The sequence below is a fragment of the Dreissena polymorpha genome, chromosome 1, assembly GCF_020536995.1.
Source record: "Dreissena polymorpha isolate Duluth1 chromosome 1, UMN_Dpol_1.0, whole genome shotgun sequence".
NCBI classification, from domain to species: domain Eukaryota; kingdom Metazoa; phylum Mollusca; class Bivalvia; order Myida; family Dreissenidae; genus Dreissena; species Dreissena polymorpha.
The window spans coordinates 87,286,227-87,307,114 of record NC_068355.1 but is presented as its reverse complement, the minus strand read 5'-3'; the positions used below and the strand labels follow the sequence as shown (position 1 = coordinate 87,307,114).

General features: G+C 40.6%; 1 protein-coding gene across 2 annotated transcripts in view; it reads right to left on the bottom strand.

Annotated features, from left to right (window-relative positions):
* LOC127839153 (citron Rho-interacting kinase-like) overlaps positions 1-20,888 on the bottom strand; it is a 111,988-nt gene that overhangs the window by 14,330 nt on the left and 76,770 nt on the right. The window contains exons 30-37 of one of the 2 annotated variants that reach the window (XM_052367365.1): positions 18,893-19,033; positions 17,710-17,823; positions 8,313-8,339; positions 6,740-6,899; positions 4,218-4,553; positions 3,631-3,829; positions 2,216-2,455; positions 236-341 (exon numbers count right to left, since the gene is read on the bottom strand). In XM_052367365.1, the coding sequence (XP_052223325.1) occupies positions 236-341; positions 2,216-2,455; positions 3,631-3,829; positions 4,218-4,553; positions 6,740-6,899; positions 8,313-8,339; positions 17,710-17,823; positions 18,893-19,033 (1,323 nt within the window). The remainder of the gene's footprint in view (positions 1-235; positions 342-2,215; positions 2,456-3,630; positions 3,830-4,217; positions 4,554-6,739; positions 6,900-8,312; positions 8,340-17,709; positions 17,824-18,892; positions 19,034-20,888) is intronic. The other variant, XM_052367376.1, reaches the window with a different exon arrangement.

The window sequence follows — 20,888 nt, the reverse complement described above, 5'->3', positions numbered from 1 at the left end:
AGCCTGTGCTTACTGCATAGGCTGATCCAGAACAACATTTAACGCATATGCATTAAGCTCTCTTTTCCATGGGTGAGGCTTAAATAGGTTAGAACTTAAAGGGAAGAAACCGATGCTGGGCCCCCCTTACTCCTCATCTGACTGTGTTGTCCCTCTGTAGCTGATTTCAATAAAAGAGAAACGAGTCTGGGACAACACATGTATTAAGCCCCATATTCCCAGATTTACTACTTACAGCTCGTCTGACAGTGTCGCCCCTCTGCAGCTGTTTGATGGTGGCCTCCAGACTGGCTACCCAACGCTGCTTCTCTGGGAACCCAGGCGCCATCAGGTACACCACCCTGGGGAGACATAAACATGCTAACATGTGTCAGGTACACCACCCTGGGAAGACATAAACATGTGTACATGTGTCAGGTACACCACCCCTGGGAGACATAAACATGCTTACATGTGTCAGGTACACCACCCTGGGGAGACATAAACATGCTTACATGTGTCAGGTACACCACCCTGGGGAGACATAAACATGCTTACATGTGTCAGGTACACCACCCTGGGGAGACATAAACATGCTTACATTTGTCAGGTACACCGCCCTGGGAAGACATAACCATGCTTACATGTGTCAGGTACACCACCCTGGGAAGACATGAACATGCTTACATGTGTCAGGTACACCACCCTGGGAAGACATGAACATGCTTACATGTGTCAGGTACACCACCCTGGGAAGACATGAACATGCTTACATGTGTCAGGTACACCACCCTGGGGAGACATAAACATGCTTACATGTGTCAGGTACACAACACTTGGGAGACATAAACATGCTTACATGTGTCAGGTACACCACCCTGGGGAGACATAAACATGCTTACATGTGTCAGGTACACCACCCTGGGAAGACATGAACATGCTTACATGTGTCAGGTACACCACCCTGGGAAGACATGAACATGCTTACATGTGTCAGGTACACCACCCTGGGGAGACATGAACATGCTTACATGTGTCAGGTACACAACACTTGGGAGGCATAAACATGCTTACATGTACATGTGTCAGGTACACAACCTTTGGAAGACATAAACATGCTTACATGTGTCAGGTACACCACCCTGGGAAGACATAACCATGCTTACAGGTGTCAGGTACACCACCCTGGGGAGACATAAACATGCTTACATGTGTCAGGTACACCACCCTGGGGAGACATAAGCATGCTTACATGTGTCAGGTACACCACCCTGGGAAGACATGAACATGCTTACATGTGTCAGGTACACCACCCTGGGGAGACATAAACATGCTTACATGTGTCAGGTACACAACACTTGGGAGACACATATAGGGGTATGACCACATACAATGACAATTGCCATTCACAAAACCACTATACAATCAAGATTACCTCTTACCAATGAAGACAACTTCTCTTTCAATTACAGGGTTTGCAAGAGAAACTTTTGAATCACCTTAACATGTTTTTATCATGCACACTAGTTTCCCACTCAACAGTTCTTATCAAAGCCCTGATCTGGGAAAACAGGGTTAAACATCTGTGTAAAGTGTCCTCCCCGATTAGCCGGTAAAGTCCGCAAAGGCTAATCTGTTTCAACACTTTTACCTAGGCTGGATTTTCGTACAGAAGATACTTATTTAAACAGAAAATTCCATAAAAGATAAAAGGGTTGTCCCGGAATAGTCTGGGCGAATTGCGAAGGCAAATCTGGGACGACACTTGACACACATGCATAAAGCCCAGTATTCCCATATTGAGGCTCAATAGTAGCTCTGAATCAAAACAAGCTCTACAGTGTTTATTTTCACCATTTTTGGAATGGGACCGGGTCCATTGGGAAAATGTGTGACCTTTCTAAAAAATGCTTCAAAATTGAGAATACAGGTGTTTTCAGTATTATATTTACTATGGTTGAACTTATATGGTTGAGAGATGAACAAAAAATTGAGGTTTAAAAATATTTTTTTTTAAATATTTTTGTTGAAACCTTCCATTGGAAATTTTTAGCTCCCATTTGGGAAAAATGCATACTTTTTCAATTGGGAATGGGGCCCATTACCGGACCAAATTTTGAATGAAAAATAACACTGCTCTATGCAATGAAGAAAACTTCTTTACTTTGAACTTCTCTTTTAATTTCCAGGAACACAAGTTTCACACTGCACATTTAAGCCAGAGCCAGCCACTTACCTTCCGGGCCAGCACGTGGTGAGAGGTTCGTGCTCTATACGGAACACATATGGTAGGTCAGTCTGCGCAAGACTCGGCAGCTCAGCAGTGCTGATGGCGCTGTGTACAGTAACATCGGTCTCCAACGGTGCCAGGTCCAAGGTGTCTGTAGGGCTTGCGTCCGTCTCCTCATGATACAGAAACAGGATGTTGTTCTCCAGCTTCACCCAACGCTTCTCCCAGCCGGGCTGCTTGCTGCTCCTGCAATGTGGGGACACAGTGTCAGAGTCAATGTGACACAGGGGTCAGGGTTCATGGCAACATGACACAGAGTTCAGGGTCAATGGCAACATGACACAGGGCCAGGGTCCATGTAATACATGACACAGGGTCATGCGAGATGCAGTCATAAACACAACCATACAGTAACAACACAAATCTGTATTCTTATTTACGTGAGATTTAACACCTAGGCAATAATGAGAAGTGTCACCCTAAATTATCCTGTGCAGTCATGGACAACAATTTCCGCTTTTATGGAATTTTCCATTCAAAGAAAGTCGCTTTTGAACGAAAATCCAGTTTAGGCAGAATGTGTTGACTTCAAGTGGCCTCAGGGGACTGCACAGGCTAAACTGGCAAGACGCTTTCCTCTCATGCATTAAGCCCAATTATCCCAGAACGTTGCTCATGTGATGATTTTATCATAGACACATAAAGACAGTCCCCCAATACAAATATGTATTCCTATTTATCCCTTTACTACTTAGAATCGTATTTTGACGCATTTGTAGTCCCTTAGAAAGTTAAATTTAATTAAATACCTTTCTTACTAGATTTAAGTTTTAAAGGCTTCATTTCCAACCCTTAGAAACTGATGAGCAGCAAACAACATAAAACCTGAACAGACTGAGAGTTACTTTGCTTGTTATGGGGGAAAGGGTTCTATGAGAATTTCAAACACCCAGGTCATAAAGACTACCGTACTGTATTTAACTGCCAAATTTCATAATCCATACAAAAAAAAAAAAATTAGGAAAGTTACCAAAGTAATGGACAATTTTTCTATAATGTCAATAAAGACAAGCATACCATGAACAAATTACATTTTGTCTTCAAGAAAAAAATGTATTTGCCTCGTGGGAAAAATGGGCTTAATGCATGTGCATAAAGTGTAGCCCTAGATAACTTGTGCTTAGCAGGACCAACACTCGGCTCTAATAGAATTATTCATTTACTGGAAGTCTCTTCTTTACAAAAGTTCAGTTTAAGCCAAAAGGTGTTGACCATAATTAGAACAAATTAGATTTTGTCATGATTGCACAGGCTAATCTGGGATGTCATTTTACACACATGCACTAAGCCCAATTTTCCCAGTAAGAGGCAGATATAAACTAATTGTTAGGTTTCAGGTGTGACAGTACAAGGCTACATACTTGGGCACTTTCAGCCAGCCTGCAAGATGTACCCCCTCCTTGGCAGAGCCAATGGCAGAGGAGCCGTCACTGACGCCATGACGATCTGGCGCCGCCCCTGAGCCATTTATTGCGCTAAAGTGGCGCATGTACTCTGTGGGGATACCACACGTCTCCTGGGCTACTGTAGAACACTTCACATGGCACACCATATGGCACTCTGGAAATTAAACATTGGTGTTGAAGATATGTCTTAGGATTAGACATTGTTTTCATTATGTTTCAGATGGGTTATACTTATAGTATTTCACAGTGATTTTAAGCTTTACTCTTGGAAAACAAGGCCTAATGCACGTGTGTAGTGTTGTCCAAGATAAGCCTGCTAATCACCGCACTTTCCACTTCTATGGAATTCTTTTGTTTAAAGGATGTGTCAGTTGAGGTGGAAAGTGCCACCCTGATTAGTCTGTGTGGACTGCACTAAACACTTTACGCACACACATTAAGTCCCATTTTTCCAGATTGAGGTTCATGTATTTAAGTACAATTTCACGATGTAATTGGTGCTATTTTTTCCCAGCGCTGACACTGAGACCAGCGCCTCTTACCCTGACATTTGGCCGCCTGGTTCACGAAGGGCACACTCCCCAGACACACACCACACTTGGTGGCCCGAGTGTTCAGCCCGGACACAAACCGGTGTGGGATCTTGTGCTGTATCCGGTGTGGGGTTGACACTGGGGGCGGCATTGCTAGGGCACGGGAAGACTTGCGCAGGCTCGGGGTGAGCAGGGGAGGGTTGTCTGACTTGCGCAGGCTAGGGGTAAGCAGGGGCGGGTTGTCTACCGACGTGATACGGACTGAAACTGCTGCCTTGATGTTGGGAGTCATGCAGACGTTCTCAGCTATTGATTTCTCTCGTAGGGCTCCCTTTAGCTTTAACACTGGAACAATGAAGCAGAGGAGTACTCTTGAGCATAAACCTTAATCACAGTGATCTAACCAAGTTAGGGCAATTTTAAGTCACTATTTGAGGCTATACAGTTCAGGATTTATACAAAATAAACTATTGAAATGCAAATAAATTTTAAATTTAAATGAATAACCTTATAGCCATAATAAAACAAGAAACCATCGGAGACGGGTGATGCTCCCCAAAGGTTTTTTTTTGTCACAATTTTGCACTATATATTCAGATAAAAGGAAACGTCTTGCGGGGCATAACTTTGGACAAAATAATCTGATGGATGGTTTAGCAACTTAAAAATTTCAAAGAGCCATAACTCTCTAAATAAATCATCTAACCAGAACCCATAAATAACATGCGCATCTCCTCAAGGTAGTTAAGCTTCCCATAAAGCTTCATTGAATTACAGTTAGTAGTTGGCGAGAAATAGCCCGGACAAGAATTGCACTATATGTACAGTTTAAAGAAAATTTCAAAGGGCCATAACTCTGTGAAAAATCATCCGACCAGAACCGGCTGATAATATGCACATCTCCTGTTGGTAGTAAAGCTTCCGATAAAGTATCATCAAATACCCGTAATAAGTTGCTGAGAAATAGCTCGGACAAGAATTGCACTATATGTACAATAAAAATTTCAAAGGGCCATAACTCTGTGAAAATTCATCTGGCAAGGACCGGCTGATAATATGCACATCTCCTCTTGGTAGTGAAGCTTCCCATAACGTTTCATTGAATTCCAGTCATTAGTTGCTGAGAAATAGCCCGGACAAGAATTGCACTACATGTACAGTTAATGGAAAATTTCAAAGGGCCATAATTTTGTGAAAAATCATCCGACCAGAACTGGCTGATAATATGCACATCTCCTTTTAGTAGTGAAGCTTCCCATAAAGTTTCATTGAATTCCGTTCATTAGTTGCTGAGAAATAGCACGGACAAGAATTGCACTATATGTACAGTTAATGGAAAATTTCAAAGGGTCATAACTCTGTGAAAAATCATCCGACCATAACCGGCTGATAATATTCACATCTCCTGTTGGTAGTGAAGCTTCCCATATAGTTTCATTGAATTCCCGTAATAAGTTGCTGAGAATTAGCTTGGACAAGAATTGCACTATATGTACAATGGAAAATTTCAAAGGGCCATAAGTATGTAAAAAATCATCTGACCAGAACCTGCTGATAATATGCACATCTCCTCTTGGTAGTGAAGCTTCCCATAAAGTTTCATTGAATTCCAGTCATTAGTTGCTGAGAAATCGCCCGGACAAGAATTGCACTATATGTGCAGTCAATGGAAAATTTCAAAGGGCCATAAGTCTGTGAAAAATCATCGGACCATAACTGGCTGATAATATGCACATCTCCTTTTGGTAGTAAAGCTTCCCATAAAATTTCATTGAATTCCGGTCATTTGTTGCTGAGAAATAGCCCGGACAAGAATTGCACTATATGCACAGTTAATGGAAAATTTCAAAGGGTCATTACTCTGTGAAAAATCATCTGACTAGTACCCGCTGATAATATGCACATCTCCTCTTGGTAGTGAAGCTTCCAATAAAGTTTCATTGAATTCCGGTCATTAGTTGCTGAGAAATAGCCCAGAAAAGAATTGCACTATATGTACTGTTAATGGAAAATTTCAAAGGGCCATAACTCTGTGAAAAATCATCGGACCAGAACCGGCTGATAATATGCACATCTCCTCTTGGTAGTGAAGTTTCCCATAAAGTTTAATTGAATTCTGGTCATTAATTGCTGAGAAATAGCCCGGACAAAAATTGTGCACGGACGGACGGACACACGCACGGACAGACAAAGCGGCAACTATTTGCTCCCCCCAAAAATTTTGGGGGAGCATAAAAAAATAAATCACAAATAAGCAATATAAATTGATCACCTTTTAGCCATATAAACATTTACCACTATTTAGTCATATTAAAATTAACTATATTTAGGCAAAATTAAAATCAATCACCTTTTATCCATAAATAAATACCTTTTAGCCATATTTGGCAAAAATATCAGGGGAACAAAACAAAAACAGCCACTATACTCTATCATAGCCAGCCCTACTAACACCGGTACTCATGTTCACTAGCCTGCGCATAGTTCTGATTTTGCTATATGTAGCCAGCCCTACTCAAGGCCATACTCACGTTCGCTAGCCTGTGCATAGTTCTCACTGCGCAGCCTGTCCAGTTGCTCCTGGAGCTGTCGGGACTTCTTGGCCTCGTTCTCCAGCGCAGTCTGCATGTCCCCCATCACTGGCAGCGTGCCAAGAGTCTCCTTACCTCCCTTGCTGAAGAACTTGCCTCCCTTGATATGCAGAAATATGTTTCCAATTATGGCTCGTACTGGGAACACTGGGCAGAATGCATGTGCGTAAAGTGTTGTCCCAGATCAGCCTGTGCAGGGACAACACTTAAAGCTTATATTGAATCTTTTGTTACAAGAAAGTGTCTCGTAAATAAAAATCCAGTCTTAGGCAGAAAATGTCCTCCCTGATTAACCTGTGCAGACTGCACAGGCTTACCTGGGGACACACTTATTGAAAATGTATTAAGCCAAGTTTTCAAAAAACAAAGCTATATGATGTAAGGTATAATGATTTAAATCCCTTTAGTATGTTTTGTATATTACTAAACCTAAAATTAAATTTCCATCTAATTAACAAAAAACAATAAGAGATTTCACAGATAGGACAGTATAATGTCAACATCACTTAGTTGCTACACATTTTGAATCAGCTCTTAATAGGCACATAAACTCCTTTCTTGGCAGCAATAAATGGAGACACTGGTAAAGATCACATCAAATATGGACGTAAAAGGAACACAGTGATACAAAATTCCGTACATGTTTGAAAAGAGACATTTTTCATACACGGGTAATATCTGTCCCACTGCTCATACTCGCAATAAAACTAATATAAAACAATCAAATTGGTTGAATTGATATCCCCTCCAAATTAAAAGTTTGTGACAGACGGACAGACTGACAGACATACATACAACACCAAAACTATATACATCCGCCTTTAATGATGGAGGATAATTTAAATTCAATGTACAACTGATACAGATTATAATTATCTTAATAATGTACAAAGACACCATTACCAAGTACCAATGAATGATGATGTACCAGTACCTGTAGAATTGATGATGTGATTACCTGATGAGCCCATTCACCTCTGACGGCTGTTATCAATACTTATGATAGAATATAATTATGTTTCATACAGTTCATACAGGAATGGTATATTAGTAAATGCTACATACAAACTTATCATTTTTTCTTACCACATTTCCAGGTTTTGGTTTTGTGTTTATTAGTATAATAGACCAATAATCAATATTTACAATATGATATTGCATTATTTGAGGCTCTCTCTGGAAAACAGGATTTAATTCATGACCATGAAGTGTTATCCCAGATTGGAGTCCCCAAGGCTAATCAGGGACAATACTTCACGCTCTGATGGTATTTTTTGTTGTAAGAAAGTCTCTTCTAAACGGAAATCCAGTCTAGATGGAAAGTATTGTTCTTGATTAGCCTGTTTGACAGCACAGGTTAATCTGGGACAACACTATATGCTTATGCATTAAGCCAAGTTTTCCAAGATCAAGTCTCATTTGATAAGTATGATACTCAAGCTTGAATACGAGACAAACATACAAAGCTCTGAGTACATGAGGTACACAACCACAGCACCAAAACCTTACTTACCCTCATGCTGGCCTCTCGCACTGGGGTCTTGAAAACAATAAGCATGCACTCTCCAGATCCAAATTAATCTTACATGGTAAATTTTTAACACACTTACTAGAAATTTTTTAACAGCGTTTCTGCTCCAATTAAAAATTCAAAGACCGATTTTAATTATCAAAATAAATGCAAACTTTGATTTGATTCCACAATATCCATCCCTTTAAATCAAATAATGTTACTTTTAAAAATATTAAATATTGTATTATCATAAATATCATTTATTCAAATAAGATTTAAGTAAATTATTTAAGTTTTCATATGTTTGTTTATCTGATAACAATTGCAACAAAGAACGGATCATAGAAGCAAAGAATACTATGTAGAAAAGAAAATGTTATAAAGTTGTCAACCACACACTTAGTCTCAACTTAAATGCAAAACTAAAACCTTTACCTCTTATAAATTCACTTTGATGCGTTTGTAGTTCCTTAGAAAATGTAAATAAATTTTAAATCTTCTTTACAAGTATCAATGTTTAAAGGCTTCACTTCCAACCTCAAGATACTGATAAGCAGAATACAGCATAAAACCTGAACAGACTGCGAGCTACTCGCAGGCTGTTCTGGTTTTCTGCTGTTTGAATATAGCCATTTTCACTCTGCTTCTGAATGGCAAAGGGTTAAATAAATCTAAAACAGGAGATTACAGCTGTAAATATTTGAAGAAAATAAGTTTTAATAAACAGCTGCGCCATGAGCGCATGATACGCCCGTCGTTCGCCAATGAAGTAGTAAGGTAATAAATAACCCTTTGAATCATTTTTTTACTTCAGTTTATTTGTATTTGAATACATGGTTTATTTTATAAGTACATGAGCATGGAGCGCCGTCTCCTTGACATTCATACCATATCTTTTTTTGAGTATATGTATGCATTTCTTTAGAGGATATGGAGTTGAAGTAAACCTGTTATAGATATTTTGACCAATAATAAAAGAGAAATGTAGATGGGTAAGTGGTAGTGTACAATCGGAATAGAAAAAAGCTCACCTTGTTCAATTTTTCAGGGATACTAAAAAAAAAAAAAAAAAAATCCATCGAAGGATATTTGAGGTACAGTAGGACATTCAATGAAATCACGAAATTTTGACGAACAAAGTCCCATAACTCTGGAACGACAATTCAGAATTCCGTAAAAAACGAAAGGGGATCAGGGTTTATCAATATTAAGATTGTGTTGAAATTTGAAAAAAATCCATCGAAGGATATTTGAGCTACAGTAGGACATTCAATGAAATCACGAAATTTTGACGAACAAAGTCCCATAACTCTGGAACGACAATTCAGAATTCCGTCAAAAACGAAAGGGGATCAGGGTTTATCAATATTAAGATTGTGTTGAAATTTGAAAAAAATCCATCGAAGGATATTTGAGCTACAGTAGGACATTCAATGAAATCACGAAATTTTGACGAACAAAGTCCCATAACTCTGGATTGACAATTCAGAATTCCGTCAAAAACGAAAGGGGATCAGGGTTTATCAATATTAAGATTGTGTTAAAATTTGAAGAAAATCTGTCAAAGGATATTTGACGTAGCGTACGACATTAACAGACGGACGGACGGACGGACGGACAGACGGACGCGGGGTATACCATAATACGTCCCGTCATAGACGGGCGTATAAAAAGAGAATGTTGTAGTTAAAGGGCAAGACAAATTCTACCTATTTGTACCAATGTCTTCTGATTGGTCAAGGTTTCTTTCTTTGAATCCATGTTCAAGAAGGTATTTTGTGTTTAAATTCTCATTTTTATCAGCATGTCAATTATACCCAAATGTGTACTCTTCCTCGTTTCATCAGTATGTCAGTCCTATCAAGGCAGTCAGTTCACCAACCCACATGTCCTGGGTAAGCTGGTTTAACAGTTCTAAGTACAAATGAGTCTCGCTCTATGAAAAGGGGGTCTAAGGCACGTGCGTAAAGTGTCATCCCAGATTAGCCTGTTTATCAGGGACGACACCTTTTGCTATTATTGCATTTTTTGTTTAAAGGAACACTTGTTGATGAATATCCAGTACAGGCAGATCATGTAGTTTCTGATTAGCCTGTGCTGACAGCACAGGCTAATCTGGGACGACACTTAACGCACATGCATTTAACCCCCTTTTCACAGAGCGTGTCCCAAGCACATATTTCAGTAAAAGACAACTGCCCTACTTGAGTCAGAAGATGTGGGAGCATGGCCATACTGCAGCCATTTTCTTTGTCCACTTTGGGAAAAATTAGTGAATTTTTTGGGGAGAAACTTCGTTTTGGGATTTTCTTTTGGACAGCAATTGGGATACTTTTTTTTTCCCCATTGTAAAGTGCTATTTTCGGGTACTTTATAAAGAATGAAAAAATATAGCTGCATAGAATTTCTTCCTGACCAATGGCAATCCCCACACAAGCTATGTGGAAGAACCGAGGATAAAACCTGCACTCCTCAGAATCAAAGCCAAGCACTCTCCCAACTGAACTAGCTGGCCTTCAAATATTAGGGAGAGTGCTTCTTGTCACTGTACATAACGAGCCTTTTTCTGGGCTCAATGCATATGCTTGAAGTGTCGTCCCAAGGACTACATTTCTGCCAAAATTTCATAAAAATGTTCATTAAAACAAATTTTCTAAAATAAAATTAATTATTAAATACTTACCTGCTATCCTTAGCTATACCTTTTCAAGGTGGGTTAGCTACTCCAGAAATCTTCAAGCGCCGGGAATCGGCAACCTCTCTAGCTGAACACAGATCAGGTTAATCATAGTATAATGTAACCTAACCGGAAATCAAGAACCGCAACTCATCTTCCTTTTCAACTTTATTATGAAAATATTAAAAGATGAGCGGGGAGGGAGGTGGGACTTACCGATAGCAGGTAAGTATTTAATAATTAAAATGAATTTTATTTTAGAAAATTTGTTTTAATATCATAAATACATACCTGTTATCCCTAGCTGATTTTGTAGCTGAGGCGGGAAGGTTCGTATATATTTTCCCATCACAGCAAAACCCATGACAGGTTTTTCAGCCAGAGAAAGTAGAACAATGTCCTCATGTAATCTTCGTTAGTTCAGTATTGTACTTATTTCCAGATAGCGCCAGCACATTACGCCATGGAAGAAACTACAGTTTGAGCCACAACAAGAGGACCCAACATATGTAAATTGTCTTGTTGACACTCAAGAGAACGAAGATAGAATGAGGAAAAAGAGGTCGGATTCCTCCAGAAGGCAGCTTGAAGCACTTCAGAAAGTGGAACATTATTAATATACGCCCACGAAGCCGAAAGAGCTCTTAATTCATGCGGTCTAATCTTATACAGGGATAAATCCCTAGATGACAGAGAAGAATAAGCCATCCTTATGGTCGAGGCTACACAGCGAGAAATAGATGCAGCAGACACATCACCCCCCTTTTAACGGAATGAAAAGTCACTTACGAGAACCTCGAATAGACTTAACTCTTTTAAGATAGAATTTTAACGCCCTGACGGGGCAAAGAAGTCTATCATCATCTTCATGTCCACAAGTATGAGAAAGACTTGGAACTTTGAAGGGTTAAGAAGCCATAGAGGGGAGTTGATTTTTAGCAATGAATCCTGGCTGACATAACAACGTTACAGATCCATCTGAGGAATCAAAACAAAGATGACCATCCTCAATAGAAAGAGCATGAATTTCACTTCTCCTTTTGGCTGAAGCCATAGTAAGCAGAAACACAGTTTTCCAAGTTAGGAACTTTATAGAAGCTTGATCAAGAGGTTCATAGGGAGCCTTATTAAGCAAACCTAACACACAAGCTAAATCCCATTTAGGTGCAAGTGTACGAGAAATGGTACGTTTGAGTTCCATAGCTCGAATAAGTTCCGAAATTGCTGGATCAGCACATACTTGTGATGACTTAGTAAAAGCCAAAGTATGCGAAATCATAGATCTGTATCCTTTGATGGAGCTAAGAGAAAGTTTCTTATCATCAAAAAGATAGATGAGAAAATCTGCTATACGTCTAGCAGAGGGATGAGGGGATCAATCTTCCCTCGAATAGACCAATTAGAGAAGAGTTTCCAGCGAGCATCATAGACTGCTCTGGTGGACTTCCTCCTTGCAGAAGCAACGAGGGTTGAAGCCCTGACAGAAAATCGTTTCTTCTGCAGAGATTGCCTGATAATGGCCAAACGTGTAAGTGGAACATTTCTGGATCCGCATGTAGGCTGCCTCTTTGAGACAGAAGATCTGACCTGTAAGGGAGTTTCCTGGGATAATCGTACAGGAGACTGAGAAGATCGTTGAACCAAGCTCTCCTGGGCCACAAAGGAGCAATCAGGAGTATCGGACACGCACTCACCCTGATTTTCGCCGATATTTGGGGAATCAGAATGGGTGGGGATAGGCGTAGGCGTCCAGTTGGTCCCAATCAAACGAAAGCGCGTCTACTGCCCACACTGCTGAATCGTACACTGGACTCGCATAAAGTGGAAGCCTGTGGTTGTGTCTGGTTGCAAATAGATCGACCAGAGGATAACCGAAAATGAGAAAGATCTGATTGGTCACTTCTTGATGAAGTGTCCACTCTGATGGTAGTAACTGGTGTTTGCGAGACAACCCATCCGCCAGGGCGTTGAGGCGACCTGAAATATATTTGGCCAGAAGAGAAATATTGAGCGTCTTGCAAAGAACAAGTAATTCCTTGGTTTCCAGATACAGGGAGTGAGAACGTGTTCCCCCCTGTGCCTGGATGTAAGTTACAACTGACGTGTTGTCTGTTGACACCATCACACACGAGTCTCGAAGACGTGACTGGAAATAAGATACTGCTAGAAAAACAGCTCGCATTTCTAGATTGTTGATATGTAGCTGTGACTCCTGATGAGACCACTACCCTGAAATTATCAGACTGAGTGGTTCCAGATGAGCACCCCACCCTTCCTTGCTCGCATACGTAATTAGAAATAAAGAAGGTTGCGGAGGAAGAAGGGGTACTCCTGCCAAGAGATTGTCCTTGTCTAGCCACCACTGAAGATGAGGTACTAATTCTGGACAAATTGGAATCTTTGTAAACAGATTGTCCGGAGACCATTTCATACACACTGAGAGGTAATGCTGAAGAGGACGAAGGAACAGACGTCTCAACTGCACAAAGTCTGCTTCTGAGCTCAGGATACCGTTGAGAGAGAGGAATTCTTGAGCTGTTATATGAGATTGGGACAAAATCCATTTGACTTTCGGCAGATGGTCTGATATACATTGACGTGAACAGGTTTTTTTTTCCTTCTTTGTGACCCGCCGATCATCAGCCCTTTCCCCTCCGATTTTTTGTTCCCCTCAGCTGGTAAATTTTCCCCTAGATTTCATTTTCCCCTCCAAAAAAGAAAAAAAAAATTTTTTTTTTTTTTTTTTTTTAACCTTTAAATATATAAGTTTACCTGATCCAGAGTAGAAAAAAGAAAAATATTGCATAATTAAATTTTCTGTTTCCTTGAATTTGTTTTAAAAACATTAAAATATGCTTAATTGATTTTTTAAGACTTTCCTTATTTTCCCCAAAATCCGGCGTTTCGTGTGATTTTTTCCCCCAAAATCTGGCATTTCGCGCGATTTTTTTCCCCTCAAAAAAGGCCAGGCCCTTTCCCCATAATCAGATAAAAACCCCTGGTGAAACTCTGACCCGATTGATGTGAGTCAAAAAATTCATTCCCACGAAAGAGAAATCTTGAGAAGGAATGAGATCCGACTTGTCCGCATTTAGAAGGAGTCTTAAGGATAGGAGTTCCTTCCAAGAGAATTCTAGGTGATGCAGAAGCAATTGACGATCGAGCTGGTGTAACAGCCAGTCGTCGAAATATTGGAGAAGAAGGATACCCTGCACCCGCAGATGTGCTCCGACCGCAGCCATTAGCTTGGTAAAGACTTGTGGAGCCGTTGCCAACCCAAATGGCATTGCTCGGAACTGGTAGACCTGGCCTTGAAAGGCGAATCGCAGGTACTTCCGGTAGTTGGGATGTATAGGAACATGGAAGTATGCATCTTCCAAGTCCAAGGACAAGCCCCAGTGCAGAGGTTTGATGGAGTCCCGTATGATGGACAGAGTCTCCATTTTGAAAATTGGTTTGAGTAGATACATGTTGAAGGCTTATAAGTCTATTACTGGTCTCCAGGAACCATTTTTATTTTGAACAAGAAAAAGACGACTGTAAAATCCTGGAGAATATAGATGTTGTACCCTTTGTACCGCCTGTTTTTCCAGAAGAACACAAATGGACTCTGGAATATGAGGATGCGGGGATACCAGTTCTATGGGAATGCGTGAAAGAGGAGGTCTGTTCTCGAATTGAAAAGTCAGGCCTTTTGCAACCAGAGAATGAACCCAAGCGTCCGAAGTTATTTGAAGCCATCAATTTGAAAAATGTAGAAGTCTGGCTCTTACTGGTATTTCCGGCATTGGCGGAGATGGTGGTAGAAAGGGTTGTTTCCTAGGGCTGATAAGAAGGAGGCCCGCCCCTGCCGACAGGAGGTTTGGAATTCCTCTTATCTAGCTGAGGTTTGTTCTTTTTAGCAGGGTTCCTAACAGAGGACCTCTGAGAAAAAGATGGTCTGTTACTTGGAGTAGATCTATAAGAACCTGACCGAGGATTCCAGGAAGGTTTTTTAGAGAAAAGATTAGTCCTCTTATCCTTCTTAACTACTGGACCTGCAGGTGGTCTAGAAGCCGGTCGCTTAAAGGCACCTTGGCGTTGTCCAGAGTTATTTCTTGCAAGAGCAGCATGAAGTTGATCATCTTTATCAGCTGTGAGTGCTTCTTGTATCTTTCCACCGAAAAGAAATCCTGATGAGAGAGGTGCTGCCCTGAGTGAATTCATACTTGGCTCTAATAGAAAATCTTTAGGTAAAGACGAAAGGATAAGACCTCTACAAATCCTTAACATCTCCGACATTGAAGAAGCAGCATTATGTGAAAGGTTCAATGTCGTTCGAGATAAATGTATAAATAAATCCCGAAGTTCATCCGGAACCGAATCTGACCAATCACAAACAAGGCGCAAGATAGCTGCTAGCATTAAGTCTATTTGGTTAGATAGACCTAACGCTCTTCTCTCTCTTCCTTGCCATTGTTCTTAGATGGAATACGCAACCGAAACCGATGTTGAAGAACTAGGTATGGTAAGCAACAGTTTATTCATGTCAGGATCCTAAATAGGTAATTTAGAGAAATCTAAACCAGAATTCGGATCAGGTATTGGAGGCTTATAGCTTCAAGTACATTCCTGAGTTTTTGGTTCAGAGAAATCATTAGGTACTCTCCATATCTCTCCTCATTTAGGAATCGTTTTATTGATTGATTCCAACGACTGAAACACAGATAAAACTGAAGCACCAATCGGAATGATAGGAGGATTATCCTGCACCAAATGATGGTAACGAAGAATGACTATCCGCAAAGTCGACACACTGATAATTAAAATTGGTATTAGACGGTGAATTATCAGAAGTGACAGGTACATATTGTCCAAAAGAATCTTGAACCCATGTGTCACGCAAAGACGGAGTAGCAGGTAGGGGTATCCGACAAGGTGCAGACAAAACACCCGTTGTGGTGAGATGAACACCAGAAGTGAAGGGCTGTGAAATCGGATCAGTCACTGCAACATGTGTTGACATCACACTGGAAACGGGTGCATAGGGTATGGAGACATTACAATCAGAAATAGGATAGTAATGTGACCGTTAATGAAAGTCGGAACGACAATGCTTCCATGAAGCTTATCTACGACCTTTATTCCTGTGATGCAGAGAGCTAGAACGACTACGACGGGAATGACATCTCCTCGAATCTCTTTTCCATGATGATTGAGATGATTGATAATGATCATAACGATGACGGGAATGAGGACTGCTCGATGAATAAGAGCGTGTCCGACGTCTACCTCTATAGTCGGAACTAGTCGACGACGAATATGCATTCAACGACGAAGACATGGAATAGTCTGATGAAGGAGAACGTCTGTTTCTGATCGTTGACCGGTGACTGGCAACTGTTGACCGGTTAATGATCGGTGCATGTTGACCGGTACCCCTTGCCCGGTGACCAAACCGGCCCACGGTGACCAGTAGTCTTGACCCGTAGCACGGACCAGTGACGGGACCAGTCCACGGTGACCGGTAGTATTGACCGGTGACTGGACATCAGTAACAGATGACCGGTGGGTCAGACCGGTGACCGGACCGTTACCCGGTGAATGGTGACCGGTGCCTTGGATCGATGCCCTGACCGGATCCTTGGACCGGTGACCGGTCCACGATGACCGATGCCCGGTCTGGTACCCAGTGACATACCGGTCATGACATGACCAGCGTTGTCACCGGATAATGACCGTATGGCGGGTGCCAATTGGTCTGGCATTGGCCGATGTCCTTGACCAATGCTTTCAGGCAAAGACCGGCTTACGGTTGTCGCCATATGGTCTGATGTTGATCAACTATTGGATGGTAAAGTACGATCGCCATCTTGCCTGATACCCAGTGACTGATGCTGCAATTTATCATCTGAAGTCTGTAAAGTCTACGGGCATAAACCATCTGGTGACATTTCATCTGGTCGTTTCCTGCTCAAAAACGTTCTGCAACGTATTGCTTTTTGCCAAATGTCATTATCCCATGAACTACAAATAGAAAATTTATGGTCAACCATACATAAAGTGCATGATAAACAAGTGTTGTGGTTATCCCATGACGCTTTTCAGTGACCACAAACGCCACGTAGTTGAAAACTCATTCTTATTTCTGCAAATAGAAAGGAATCTAAGCAGGAAACAATATTAAGTGACAATTATGATGGATAAAACGAGCCGGTAGAAAAACCCGGAAAAATCTGAAAATAACACTATTTACAACAAAATTTAAAGAGAAAAGATTTATGAATAGAGCAGAAATGACAAATTATGTAATTTATAAAATCATAAACCGAAAACACTGCGCAGAAATTAAAGAAAACACCAGATTCCACAGGAGCAGAAAAATGGCGGTCTGTCTCTGCGATCTCCAGAAAAGTAAGATGAGTTGCGGTTCTTGATTTCCAGTTAGGTTACATAATACTATGATAAACCTGATCTGTTTCTCTCTCAGCTAGAGAGGTGGCCGATTCCCGGCACTTGAAGATTTCTGGAGTAGCTAACCCACCTTGAAAAGGTATAGCTAAGGATAGCAGGTATGTATTTATGATATTAAAAAAGCCCACAATTCCTTTTAAGCAGAAAACCCCCCATAAAAGTGGAAAGTGTTGTCCCTGACTAGCCTGTACTGACTGAACCAACTATCCTTCAACCACACTTTACGCATATGCATTAAGATCAGTTTTCCTAAAACCCACCCCATACCTTTTTCTTCTTTTTCTCCACACTATCCTGCCAGAGAGCCTGCAGGTAGTCTATCAGCTTCATCTGCTGGTCTATTGTGCTCTCAAACCGGTACTTCTCCAGAAAGTGCAGCCCCTGAAACCATGGGGAAGAGCTGGTTACCAAGGTGATCAATCAATGTTTTTTTCCAGAAAATTCAGGGCAGTTATTTAGTGTTTTTTTTAATTTTAAGACTCAACATTCAACATATAGTTGCTGTCCTATTCAGTTCTATAATTTAAATCTTAGTTGATGTAATATTGAAATATCTTTGTTTCTTAATTTTGAAGTATTTTTTAGACCCCCCCCCCCCCAAAAAAATAAAATAATATAAATTTCCCAATTTATTCAAAATGAGGTGATTTTACCCCATCAAAAGGGACCCTGCCCCATACTCAAAGCAGTTAAAAAAAACACTATGACTATTGTAAAGCTTGTATGTTGCATAACATATTGCCTACTTGACACTAGGGCATTCCTGTATTATAAGAAGATTATCTAAGATAAGAAACATGGCTACTGCACAAAACACGATTTTAAATGTTTTTCTTATTAATTCAATTTAAACAATTGTGCAATCACAGTATAGGTCTGCATGTAAGCTACCAACATACAAAAAGACGTATAATCCCCAAGAATCCCAAGCTAGTTATACTTGTTAGCAGTGCTCCAGCTATGATTTGAAAAGGGCAGGGGGAGGAGGGGGGCTATTTTGTCAAAAGGGCACGTTCAACACGTAGAATTTTGTCAAAAGGGCACGTTCAACACGTAGAATTTTGTCCAAAGGGTACTTTTGAGCGTGCGGTCTTATCTGAAATGCTCCCTGTTGCATCTTAATTTTTATGTTATTAATAATTGTAAGAATATAGTTTTTCCATTATAATTAACCATGCAAATGAAATGTCAATAGTGATGAATATATTAATTACAATGTAATAAGAGATTTATAAATTATAATATGTTTTAAAACATAATTTATTTATTTTTACAATAAACGGGCAGGGCGGGGCATTGGAAGGGCATGGCGGGGCTTCGGAAGGGCAGGGCGGAGCTTCGGAAGGGCAAGGCAGGGCAGGGCGCCCTTCCATTAAGGCCTAGCTGGAGCACTGTAAATGTCAGATATCAAAGATTTCTGCACAAACTTGTACCATGAACATCTGCTAACCTGCAAAGCCTCAGTGAAGTTCTCAAGGTCTATCTTCTCTCCAAAGATCAGCTCCAGCTTGTCTACAGCCTCCTCCAAGTTCTGTCTTAGTTTCAGGTTGCTCCTCTTCACTTCCTGGTTCTCAGTCAACACCTTGCTGATCTAAGTTTCAAAAACAACCACCAGTCAGTTCTCTCCATTAACACCTTGCCGATCTAAGTTTTCAAGAACAACCACCAGTCAGTTCTCTCCGTTAACACCTTGCTGATCTGAGTATTCAAAACCAACCACCAGTCAGTTTTCTAAGCCAAAACCTTGCTGATCTAAGTATTCAAGAACAATCACCAGTCAGTTCTGTCAGTCAACACATTGCTGATCTAAGTAATCAAGAACAACCACCAGTCAGTTCTCTCAGTTAAAACCTTGCTGATCTAAGTATTCAAGAACAAACAACCACCAGTCAGTTCTCTCAGTCAAAACCTTGCTGATCTAAGTATTCAAGAACAACCACCTGTCAATTCTCTCAGTCAAAACCTTGCTGATCTAAGTTTTCAAGAACAACCACCAGTCAGTTCTCTCCGTTAACACCTTGCTGATCTGAGTATTCAAAACCAACCACCAGTCAGTTTTCTAAGCCAAAACCTTGCTGATCTAAGTATTCAAGAACAATCACCAGTCAGTTCTGTCAGTCAACACATTGCTGATCTAAGTAATCAAGAACAACCACCAGTCAGTTCTCTCAGTTAAAACCTTGCTGATCTAAGTATTCAAGAACAAACAACCACCAGTCAGTTCTCTCAGTCAAAACCTTGCTGATCTAAGTATTCAAGAACAACCACCTGTCAATTCTCTCAGTCAAAACCTTGCTGATCTAAGTTTTCAAGAACAACCACCAGTCAGTTCTCTCAGTTAACACCTTGCTGATCTAAGTATTCAAGAACAACCACCAGTCAGTTCTCTCAGTCAAAACTTTCCTGATCTAAGTATTCAAGAACAATCACCAGTCAGTTCTTTCAGTCAACACCTTGCTGATCCAAGTATTCAAAACCAACCACCAGTCAGTTCTCTAAGCCAACACCTTGCTGAACTTAGTATTCAAAAACAACCACCAGTCAGTTCTCTCAGTCAACACCTTGCTAATTTCAGTATTTAAGAACAACCAACAGTCAGTTCTCTCTGTCAACACCTTGCTGATCTAAGTATTCAAAAACAAAAACCAGTCAGTTCTCTCAGTCATCACCTTTCTAATCTAAGTATTCAAGAACAACCAACAGTCAGTTCTCTCAGTGAATACCTTGCTGATCTTAGTATTCAAGAACAACCACCAGTAAGTTCTCAATCATCACCTTGCTGATCTAAGCATTGAAGAACAACCACCAGTCAGTTCTCAGCCACCACCTTGCTGATCTAAGTATTCAAGAACAACCACCAGTCAGTTCTGTCAGGCAACACCTTGCTGATCTCAGTATTCAAGAACAACCACCAGTCAGTTCTCTCAGTCATCACCTTGCAATTCTAAGTTTTCAAAAACAACCAACAGTCAGTTCTCTCTGTTAACACCTTGCTGATCTCAGTATTCAAGAACAACCAACAGTCATTTCTCTTAGTGAACACCTTGCTGATCTAAGTTTTCAAAAACAACCAACAGTCAGTTCTCTCTGTTAACACCTTGCTGATCTCAGTGTTCAAGAACAACCAACTGTCATTTCTCTCAGTGAACACCTTGCTGATCTCAGTTTTCAAGAACAACCAACAGTCAGTTCTCTCAGTGAACACCTTGCTGATCTCAGTTTTCAAGAACAACCAACAGTCATTTCTCTCAGTGAACACCATGCTGATCTAAGTATTCAAGAACAAAAACCAGTCAGTTCTCTAAGGAACCACCTTGCTGATCTAAGTATTCAAGATCAACTACCAGTCACTTCTCTTAAAAAACACCTTGCTGATCTAAGTATTGAATAACAACCACCAGTCAGTTCTCTCAGTAACACCATGCTGATCTAAGTTATCAAGAACA